A 12,371-nucleotide genomic window follows, 5' to 3' on the forward strand; every position below is an offset into this window, starting at 1 on the left:
TATACTCCTCGATCCGATAGAATCAAATTTAACTTGTTGAAGATATGAATCTGCCTGACCATGCAAAGAGACACTTGTTGAATTTATTTAGTAGGTTTTTCTAGTTGATCCATGTGAATGAAGACAAGCAATAGTTACAAACCTGGAAAATGCCCTGACCATAATTCGTATCGGCCGATTGGCATATTTCCCAGTACCCGGCAACAATGAAAATTATCCTATCACGCCTCGAAAAATCGATTGAGATGAACGTCTCATTATCACTTATTCAATTTGATTTTCGATTGACTTGCGCTGCTTTCGCTAGAAATTCGACAGGAATATGATCGTCAAGAGCATTGTATTCATGGACATTAAATATCCACATCAAAAGTGAATATACAATATTTTAACTTTTTTCTAGTTTCAGTTACACACATCGGTCTTTCGATCGAAATGCTTTTTTTAATTTTCTAGTTAATTCACACAAGAAGCCATCAACAACTTTTTTCCTGACACCGTAACATTTCTCGCAACCACAACCGTAAAAATCTAAGAAACCATACACGCACAATCCGCTCAGATAACTTCCCTCTCCCCCCTACTCCAACAACTCATCTCGTACCGGAAACTAATACATGTCAGAGGAAGAAATCAGTTAGGATGAAACATGCTTCCGCAGCAAAGTCGCAGGAAGCTGGTCGTAAAGAAGGTATAAAATAAAAATTGAAACAAATAATCAAAGCGAAAATTTGTGACCGTAGGGTAGACGAGCCCTTATTCATCTCATTAGTCACGATGTCACACTATTACGCTGATAACTCGGCTTACAGTGATTGGATTGCGCTCAAATAGGTGTCAAAATCTTTGCTTCGTTCCTAAGAAGCAGATCAATAAAAAATCTCGCTTGCAAAGTGTAAAATACTTGCGTTTGAGCGAAGCGAAAAGTCGAGTACACCGCATCCTTATTCATCCTACCATTTGAGCTAATGCGCTGAATAGAGACAGCAGACACTGCTCTAACTAATGTGTTCAAATGGGTGGGATGAATAGAGGTGCTAAGATGAATTAGGGCACAGTAACCCTATATTTTAACGGAAATAAAAAGAAGACGGAGTTGGTCAGACGTGAAGTGAAAATTAAGTAGGCTGGCAAGTGGCAAGCATGTGCTCGGTTATCAATTTATATTACGAGCAGTCACGCACGATTTTCGAGGCATACTGTTTTTTCCGCAGCCTGCTGTGATGACTGAGCTTTTCCCCTTTCTTAATCATTCGAAAAGCGAAGAAATTATTGACTGCCTGCCTAGCTTCGTACTCGCTTATCACTAATTTGTTTACTCTAGTTATACGTTCTTTGTTGTCGTTTGCTACCTAGTTTATTCTATCGTTTTCGCTACAATTTAGACAAGAAAAAGTTAGTTCCTAACAACGGGCACCACATCCAGCACAAGAAAGAAAAAAAACGCATTAACTCGATAGCCGTCGATTTGCGCTGTTTTTCCTTCGATTTTCGGTCGCTTCTCTCGGCGAGCGATAAAATTTATCGCTTTTAAACACATCAGACTGCTTGCGAAAGGCGAAAAACATGAAAAAATCGTTTGGGAAGTTCATTTGGAACAGCTGTCGCAGTCCGTTCTCATACATTTTTATTGCCTCAGCCTTTTGATGATGATTTTGCTGGGAAGGGATAGCTTCATATCGAGAACCAAGCCAAGCGCTCGGATCACGGAGCTCGAGCTTAATCGAAATCATGAAGAAATTGAACGAAGTAATCGAGGACATCAGTGATTTTTTTTTTCAAGAAAACCTCAACTTCAATCACCGAGCAGGTCCCACACATCCTGCGGGATGCTTTCACGAAAATTTTACATCATATTTTTCGCCATCGTTTGCAGCTCGTTTAAAATTGATGATTTTTTTACCGACATTAACTCAACAGTATGTGAAGAGTGTGTGAGCATCTGGGGTATATTTTCACACTTGTTTAAAAACTAATTAACAATTTCGTTTGCGGGTCATCTAGACGAGCATGTGTTCGTTGTATGACATTATGTGAAGCATAATAAATGACAAAAAGCGGTGTGCCAACCTGTTATGTTTGGGCTATTGATTGCTTTGCTTTTGTTGTTGTCGTTTTATTTGTTTTTGCTGGTCGGTTGAACGAGAGTGTACACTTCCCACAATCACAGTGCAGTTATGTATATTAGCAGGCCATGACTGCGGCCGTATGCCCGGGCCTACACCGAGTGGCTGCTGTTGTGTGAATAATTTCATTTGAGAGGTGTCGTTACTCATGTCGACCGGGGGTTTCCATCGCCACAAAGCCTGCTCTGTTGGCACATGATATTAATTTCTGCATAATACATACGAGCAGACAGGGTAATTTTCGAGAGTAACGAGTTGTTAACATCCCTACTTTGGCCAAGTGGGCCTTTGCTTAAATGGACTTTGTTGTTTTTGCTTGACCAGATTTTCAAGATTGAATTCTATTAATCAAGTTAAAATAACGTTGTACTATAATGTGCTTTATTGCCTGACATCCATTTGTGTGTGTGTGCTAAAATACCAATTCTATTACGAATGATTACTCCATTTCAAATCCACACTGGCTCAGTCACTTCTTTTTCCAACATTCATTTGTCACTGACGACAATAATACGACCCACCGCACGCACATGTTAATAAAACCGAGCATTACCTCATATTTTTGTGCAAAATAATTCAATCCATTAGCGTCAACAGGCTCCTCTCCCTCAATCACCTGTCGACAATGGATTCATCCTTGCACCCAGTGGGATTGCGATTGTACCAGCCCAAACAGTCCCAGCCTGCTTTGCGTGTCAATGTTTTCGGCACACCTCATGAATTTGACAAATTAAATTTTCATTATGTGCAGCACCACCGCCGGTATGTGTAGGCACATAAACAAATATACGGTGTCATATGATAGCATTTCACGCCCGACGCTAACTCACGTCTCAATTTGGCGCCATTTCGTGCCGTACCGTGCCATGTTGAATGAATGCTACAGTAGGCCATTATTAGCACACGTCGCCATGGTAGTTGAAACCTAGTATCACCGATTCCGATCGTTGTTTGAGCCTTCCTGGGGGAAAGATTTACGACCTGAGAGTTTGGACTGTGGGCCCATGTCTCAGCAACGCACGGGGTGTACAATCTTTGCGAAACATAAATTTTGTCTCTCACATTCAGAATTCATTTGTTGATTCTAGAGATTTGATTTAGGCATCCGAACGATCGAAATTGTCCGAAGAAATTAACTTGTTTTACGATGTTTACCTACCACGAATAATTGTTAGATGATTATTCTCATCTTGGGATATCGGGGCCAGTGACATTATTGTCGCTTACAACGGAAAGAAACGGAAGCATAATTTGGGGCTCCTCGTGGGAACGGCGACTTTCGTGTTTTATCCTAGTGATAGATTCCGGACCGCCCATCGAAACTCGTCAGACTGCGGCGATGGGAATTGTTTTCGAAATGAATGTCACCATTTTCGAAGAAACAAATTCCCAAAGCATTTAATTAGATGAGGTTACTTTCGGTCGTCGTTACTCGCTTTGGTGCGACACACCGCATCACATCGAAACCGGGGAGAGATAAAAAAAGAAACAAATAGTATGTATCTCGAATCCCGAAAATGAGCTCCGTCTTTTATCCGCTACATAGCTCTCGTCGGTAGCAAAGCCCCATGACGTAGTTGTAACGTTTAAGCAACCCCTCAGCAACCTCGCCGCACCCAACGAAGCAGGCGGCTCTGCTTTGTGCGAAAATCCGCAAGCATTAACCCCCGACTGCTTGCTTGGATGAAGCGATGGTGTGGGCGGTAGAAAACATAACAAACGAAACATCATTACAGCTTAGATACCATATTGAAAAGAATCTCGTTTCGTTCCCTTATTCTTGCCGGGTTGCTTGGATCGGATCGGATCGGCAGCTCAAGGATGTTGGGATTTTGAGTGTTGTTGGCGTTCGAGCGTGAATGACTGGTTCAGGATTGCGAGAGATTTCGTCTCTGTGTATCTTCTTTTCCTCGTCCGGTTCCCCTTGACGAAGCACAAACCGCAGGAGCAGCTAAAGGGAAAGGTAGGAATAAATTTATTGCAGATGGAGTGAGTTGTGGTTGCTTTGATCAGACCTAATTTTGAACAGATTCGGAGAGTTGTGTTGAGTTTTCGAAGTCTCAGACAGTTTTGTTTACTTTAAGAATATTTGATGATTGATTAATCTTAGTATTAATTGAACTGTTTTCACATAGTGGTTTCGTCGCTTCCAACCGGTTGTTGGAAGGTGATTAATGATCGCATAGATGGGTTGCTAGTTTTTAAATTTCAGAACACGAGAGAGACAACAGAAAATGATGCTTCCCCTTCCCCGTATGGCTTCCTCTAGTTACTTTTGCATAACAAAAAATGTTAGGAGGCCATGCTAGTTTTCAGAAAATGTCATAATATCCCGTAATTGAACTCTGATACAAGAATCCGAATTTGACGTTTCGTAAATGTCGTGGGTGTTCGTCAGGGACACAAGATGCATTTTAACGATTTTCTCGTAAGATTCGTCTGCGTATGGCTAAATTTTTGTTAGCAACAATAATAATATTTGTGGATCTGCTGGACAATATGTTTCATCTTGTGACACATGAGCTATTCTTTTGATAATAATGATAATTAGTGCGGTAGTCCGAATTCGATCAGGCTTGGAATAATACAGATCGTTGGTAGTTCTTTGTTCGAATGAAATACTTGATCCAAATTATAACCATTGAAATCAACCGGCCATTGGACGGTCTTCTCTCGGATCAAAATTATTCCATGAACAGGCAAACAAGATTACTCGCTATAAGTTTATTTCGAAGTAGTATCGTGTCTGCGTACCGGAACGGGATGTAGAGATCGATCGTGTCGTCATTGGAAATTCTAGATTATAAACAATTGCGTTCAACAAAAATAAAGAGGATAAGAAAATATCTTATTCTCCATAGGTGTCATTTTGTGTGGCTTTCACCAGGTTAGTTTTGTCCTCTTGTATCACGTTCGTCAACCAGTTTACCTTTTTGTATCGCTGGTCTTTGTAAGGGGCTGATTAAAACGGATGTTCACTGTATAACAGATTGAGGAAGTGCTGTTACAAAACCGAAGCAAATAGCTCTTGTTTTCGGAAATCTTACGGATAATAACGCCTTTTTACTAATCCCTTTAAAAGTATTTTGTTTTGTATACTTCACCAAAAGAGGTCGCTGATTTGATCACTGGTTTACAGTGAAATTTTGGAAGTATCATCCAGAGTTTTGAGTTTCACTCATTTTTATGTAATCTAATCTGTAATTTTGTCGAAAAGATTCTGAGATGACTCTTTGTTTACTTTCTCTTTCGATCAGTATGACGCTATTATATATCTATCCAATAATTTCAGTACAAAACAAATAACGACGTTTTCGGCATGTATAAACAAAGAGAGACGCTCATTTGAATCTTATGTTGCTTTCAAAAATAGTGGTAAGAACGTAAAGCAACATTGTAAGCAATTAAAGTCAATAGCAACTAAACTACGCTTACTTCGATGAGTACTACTTTTTGATTAAAATGACATTCCCAGTTGCAATTAAAATGTATACTCCGTGTAACATTAAATTATTAAAAAAAAAAAATCTGTTAGCAAACAAATCCGTTGATTGAATGTCAGCAACCTCTTGTCGAAAAAAAACAGTGTTGCCTGTTCCAGTACGATCTCGAATGACCAATAAGAAACAAGAAAAGGTGAAATGAGAAAAATCCTTCTCGCAGATTATTATTAGCGAACGTCGTGCAGTCAGGAGAATTCTCGTTCCGCTTGCATCGTTTTCCTCCCGGCTCTTTGTTTTATCTATCAGAATAAATCTTGTAATCTTCTTTACTTTCCGTCGATTTCTTCGTGTTGGCTTAAAGAGGACTCCGTCGGGCGGCTAAGTGAGATGAAAGTTCCTTTGACTTGGCACTTGGTTCTTTTGTGTTGCGTTCATTTTCTTTACCCCCGTACCTACTGATTATTTGTTTTATCTGGCGGACCCCCCCCCCCACACAGTCCCTATCTGCTGTCTCTTCCCACTATTCAACAATGCTGCTTTACGCCATCTTACGAGAGAAGTTACAAGAAGATTCATTTATTTCCAACTGACTGGGTTAGGTGGAGGGTCAACTATTAGATAGAAAGTGTTGCCTGTCATTTTCCTATACAGTTGCCCAAGAATCCTGAATCGGTTTTGACAAAACTGGCAACTGCGGGTTTTTCTCCCTCATTGAAGCTTATGACACCGAGTGAGCAGCGTTTTATCACAGCATCTATCAGTCCAGTCCGGTCGTCATGGCATCATCGTACCGAGCCGCCTGCTGCGATAAATGCGAGGCGTCCCGACCGTAGACCATAGACACTGGACAGAGACGACGGAACCGAAAAAGAACGGTGAACGGTTTGTATTTCGTTTTAATAGAATGGTCGGATAAAGTGTTATGTGTTCATTGGCCGTTCACTCTGTATCAATCTGATGATTAGATGAAATTCGCTGTAATTTGATTCTGCCAGTTAGCTTTCGTTTGCGTCCTTCCCGGTATGGATGGTACACCGGATGGTAACGGTATTACAACGAACATAGCGGCAGTAGAGTGGGCGAGTTTCCTAACCGCCAACCAGAGCCAATCATTTCTTGCTGCCTTGCACCATAGATCGGAGACTAACTGACATGGGTGAGGTTTATTTTCACGTCATATCGTTCCGCTCTTACTGACTGGGAATGTGACAACGAGTATGTGTGTGTATCTACGTGAGTGTCGTTATGATTGAGCAAAGTCACTTACCGATTTCTTCACGAACGACACAAAGCCATAGCCTTTGGATTTCAGCGTCTGTGGATCACGAACCACGCGGCAATCTCTGCGAAAAAGAAAGAAAAAAATGTAATGTGAGATTTCAAATAGACAGGTATTAGCACCCTATATGCGAAATCGAAAAAAAAAACACGAAGCCGACACAGTGTGGTATTCAAAGCTGGCGTTTTTGCGATGTGTGTTATAATCCCGGCTGACACCTCCAGTCTTCTTTATTTATTTAAACGCGAGGGAAACCAACCAACCAAGTTCTTACATGCCCACGACTAAATATCTGCGTCAACAATTTGCGAATTACACAAATAGAATCGAAATTGCTCTTCTGGTAGGAACGAGAAAAAAAAACGCTCTTCTATTGGGTAAAATTCCCACATTTCCATAAACCATAACTCGAGCTTAAATGGGGCTTCCAGAGCTCCCGCCAATTCGATTTCGATCGAGTTCAATTTTTTTCCATCCATTTTGAGGCCGCCGGCAATTGCCACCGGTTTATGCAAATAAACTCAACTTTTTCATTCACTTAAAATTTATTTTCTTCGCCCATTCCGACTTCAAGCTTTATCGTCTTAGAGCAGGATAGAAGAAACAGTTACTCCCCCCTCTTTTGAGTATTTGCTTGCCAGCTCATCACCACCAGATTGGGGGAAACCGAGTGGAATTGCCTTTTCCCCCGACATGCCGCGTATCGGTCGTTCTGTTGTCCGCAATTTAAAAAAGAATGGGGGATCAATCCTCGGAAAACACCCACACTCAGCTAATGATAATTCAATAAACAGTACTGGAAAACTATTAGCTAAAGGAGCACTCGTGAAATGTTGAAACTTAGCCATTTATCAAGTTGGACTTTCAGCATTTTTGTTGCTGCCGCCTTTTGGGCACTTTGCTGGCTAACCGCCTTAAAAACAGGATCAACCCACTTACACAGGGGTGAGACTGGTCTGAGACGATGGTGGTGCACAGTGGTTGGAGGTTGGATAAAAATATAAAACCTTGAAATTTTGTTTATATATGGACAACAATAATTATCCAGTACTTTTATTCATAACAGGCACGGAACAGTTTGTCTTTTTGAAAAACATTTTAAATTAATGTAAATCCAGTCCATCACAGCCGGAACATGTTTCCGAATAATTCAATGGAGACGCGTGGCACTTAATGATAAATAATGAAGTTTTCCGTGGAATAATGGTAGTATATTTGGCCAAAATACAAACAGAGGCTGGTTCAAATCTCACATCTAACCTATTTTTCCTTCCATTTTACTCATCGATATTTAAAAAAAACGTAACATTTCAGATTTGTCCTGCTTTTGTGCGAATAACCACCACTGTGCGGCACCAGTACCTATTTATAATCACTGACGGTAATTCAATTGTTCTTGAGCCGGGTATTTTTTTTTTCTTAGCGCAGTATATAATAAAAAAAAACTCGAAGAATGAGCTCAATGGGACGGCTGCTGGAAAACGATGACAAAGCGTTCCCAGAGGGAGTTGCGCTACTATACGGATGGTTGTATTGTAGCTGAAAGGGGGAGGGGGGGGGGGGGAAGGTGTCGGATGCAAGCGTGAAGAAATGAGTCCAGATAACACAATGTGCAAGGATGGAAAAAGAAACTAAATGTATACTCCGAGCGATAGTTTTGTACAGTGTAGTTGCACATAGCACAGCAGGCTATGGTTTTCGGCGGTACTGTTCGCGTTGATGGGAGACAAGTATTGAGTGAATTTTGGTAATCCTTTCATCAACAGTAGAAATTTTTAGGGGAAAGCACGTTTTTGGAATTTTCTGATGTGGAATTATTGTTATAAGCTAATATCTTAGTTGGAAATCGCTTTCTAAAGGCAACACTATTGACTATTTAATATTTGAGCTGGATTTTCGTTCTCCGCCTACGCAAGGAATCAATTTGATCAATCACACCATTCTCGACATTGCCGTCTTGCCTTATCGAATCATGTTTATATTTGGGACACTGTTTTCGTAAAACTTTTGGCATTCATAGATTTCATGAGTAGGAAGAATTGTTTTAGTTTTGGATATTTTATAAACTTTCAATATGGTATATGAATTTTCAAATCAACATTTTTCTGGAAGATGTCAAAAACATATTGATATTGCTATCAAAAACATCCAGCAAATGTCAAAATCATTGATTAGTATGAAAATGTATCCCGTTGGATTTTTGTTAACAAATTACACACAAAGTATTCCTTAGTATGCAGTGTACTCACATCATGGTCTTGTAGCGATCTAACTTTCATATGTACACAGCGTGGTATGACCATGAAGTGTGCAATGAGCAAGTATCACAAAGGATGAAATCCGTGCTAATTTTCATGTTCCCAAACATCACCCTACTCCTAAATCAAAAAGTCTTCTTCAGTCTTCAAAAAATTCTTCAGTCTTCAAAAAATTATTTTAATGAGGAGAGATCTTGACGTTTTCCGACATTGGCATCAAAACCACGTACAATTCCATTTCTGATCTTTAACGGGTGAACATTTTCGAATTTTGCGGCACTCCTTACTCATGTGCCATTGAGCTAAATGTTAATTTAAACTTAATTTTGCATAGGGACGACTTCATTCGAGATGATAAAGCTATAGTACACTATGCATTTTGAAAATTCTGGATGATCATTTTTCGACACCTTAATCAATATAGTCCCAATAACCCATACAACTCTGTAATAACCCATAGACACAAAAAATGGATTACATATGAATTGAACTGGACTATGACACACCTAAAAATATCACCAAGAAACCTTTTCTGAGCATGTGTAAGATTTGAACGCTTGGTAGTATGCGTAGGAAAAACTGTGCGTAGCTTTACCACTGGTTTATCCATATAAAACCTTTTTAAAACTCTAAACGAAAAATATCAGTCGATTCGTTAGATTATCACGACTAGTGCGGTTTTGTCGCGTAGTATGGAATTGTAAAATGATATCATCTGTTATTTTGTTCAATTTTAACTTCAAAGTTCAAACACGTACTTTTGAATATTTGCATAATCGAGCAAAAAATGATTTTTTGGAAATTTAATGATACCGTTCTCTTAAAATTTCATGCGAGCAAGTTTCCAGTTTGGAAAAAATAGTAACTGCCATTTTTCAACCGATTTCCACGATAAATACATCGTTGGATGCGGAAATAAATATTCTCTCTAAAGTGAAGATTTTTAATAAAAATTTAATTTTAATATTTTTAACTAATAAATCGCAACAGAATGATTACTTTCATATTGTTGTCCCAAAACCGAATACAGGTATACCTCGATAGTACGTACACCTTCGCTTTGTTTAGCGTACGTACTAACGAAACGTAAGTGCTATCGAATCACGAAAATTTCGTAATAAAATTCAAAATGTTACTTTTTATGTTTAATATTGAATGAAACTTTACAAAAATATAATCTATCACTAAATTCATCACCCCATTAGTGATAAACCGACCTATCACTAAGTACTTAATCTTAGAATGTTTGTGTTTCCATCAACCAGGATGGTTGAAAATGGAGATTAAAAATGTTTCCTTGGTCTCGTCTTTGAATTTGGTAGCACTGTCTTGAGCATTTCCCAAAATTTATTAGGATGTTTGCAGGATTCTATTGATTTTCGTAGGACTTCTTTAAAATTCTAGAACTACCCTGAATCTCCGAAATTCGTAAGATTTGCTCGAAATTCATAGAAATTCCCTGAAAATTTTCTGAAATTTTTGATTTTCTTGAAGCACGAGTTTTTTTGTATATTTTAATCGTGTAATAATAACAGTACAATTTATCAAACTATACGAAACAAACTAAAATTTCCCCTTTTGTGGGCGCAATAACAATTCTTCTCTTATACATGCGGAATTTCAGATAGGTTTTTTATTCCTTACAATTTTGGTCGTTAATAAACTTCAAAAATTCTGAAAACGGATATTTAAATATATTTGCAAAGTCGATATGATTTTAAATTAAAATTATGCCACCATATGAGTTAAAAGGTATATAAACCTTAGTTTTTGACTACACAGGATAGGTCTTGCTGAGCTAGGACATATTTCTTCAGCCACTCCAATATGATGGATACATTTTTTTAATCACACTCACAGAACCCCAAACGAGGTATTGAGAAAACGCTCATTTAGATGTGTTTTTTGGCTCTATTAGTACTACCAGCCTCCATCGCTGTCGTAAGCCTTGCGAATCTCGCCCATTCTATTCTAAACATTGTATCTCCTAGAATGTATGGGACTCTCTAGATTTTAACCTTCAAAATTGTCAAAAAATCTTCAGCAGCTTGTGGGACGTGCCGTACCTAACGCTTGAAGACGTTCTTTGATATTCGTCACTTTTCTAATTCTGTAAGTTTTTCTCGAAATACTTCGTTGAAATTGTGAGTTCCATGAAACGCACTTGGCATTTTTTTAAGTTAGATAAAATTTTATAAAATTTCCAGATGCCCTCTGATGTTTAAAAGATTTTCCATAAATTCTTCGAATATTCTTGAAATTTTGTGAACTTTCCGGAGATTCTTAAAACATTACTTAATATCGTAAGATTTTCTTGAAGTTCAGTACCGCTTGACTGAATCACCGCGGTGTCCCAATAGCCGTTAACAAAATCTACTGAAACTGTTATAATATTTTTAAGTGTTCAGTTCGCAGAATTTCCCGAGGTTGGTAAAATATGTGTGAAAATCGTGAACACTCTGCTTTCTGTAGAAATCGTTAGTATAGAAAGTCATTTGAAGATCGTTCTCAAAGTTCATTGAGATACTATGAAGTTTGACAAAATCAAACTATAACTAATCTGAATGTCGTACAAATTATCTGAAGTATTAAGGATCTTCTTGTAAGTTGGCAATCTCCAGAAATATAAAAGACTTTCCTGAAACTGGTAGTGCGTCTCTATAACTTGAAGAATGTTTTTTTTACTCGTTAGATTTCCAGGATAAATTTATGACTTGCTTCAAGTTTGAAATACTTTGCTGGACTTTACAGAACTACTCTAAGTATCACAAAACTTCTCTAAAGTATTCAGAAACCCATAGAACTTTCACAAAATTTATCCTGTTTTTCTGAAGTTTACACGATCAAACGAAAAAAATGTTTGATGGTAGGTGTACGTACTATCGAGGCAAAATGTGTGTACTATCGAGGGTACGTACTAACGAGCGTCCGTACTATCGAGGTATACCTGTAGTATCTTTAACAAAATAATATAAAATAGCATCTTCTTTCCAGGACACATAAAAAAGTGGAATTCTGATGAAGAATGGCCACGCAGAAATACTTTTAGTGTCGAAAGTTCTGAAAAATAGTTTTGTGTTATAAATCAAGGTTTTGAGAGTATATTAAATTGACCACGCGTGGTTTCGTGTTGTATTAAATCAGACCTACAAACTTTAACAGATCACTTGAAAAGTACAGTCAATTTTTACTGTCGAAGTAAGCGTAATTACGCCACTAGTAATATACAGTACCAGTGAATAGTTTTGCTGAATTGTCAATTTAT

The 12,371-nt window shown here is 38.4% G+C and overlaps 1 protein-coding gene across 10 annotated transcripts in view; it reads right to left on the reverse strand.

The window, feature by feature from the left end:
• Positions 1 to 12,371, reverse strand: part of LOC131676570 (nucleolysin TIAR) — a 557,873-nt gene that overhangs the window by 43,127 nt on the left and 502,375 nt on the right. For all 10 annotated transcript variants that reach the window (XM_058955695.1, XM_058955691.1, XM_058955698.1 and 7 more), the window contains one exon: positions 6,837 to 6,912. In XM_058955695.1, coding sequence (XP_058811678.1) covers positions 6,837 to 6,912 — 76 coding nt within the window. The remainder of the gene's footprint in view (positions 1 to 6,836; positions 6,913 to 12,371) is intronic.

Source organism: Topomyia yanbarensis, chromosome 1 (assembly GCF_030247195.1).
Source record: "Topomyia yanbarensis strain Yona2022 chromosome 1, ASM3024719v1, whole genome shotgun sequence".
NCBI classification, from domain to species: Eukaryota; Metazoa; Arthropoda; class Insecta; order Diptera; family Culicidae; genus Topomyia; species Topomyia yanbarensis.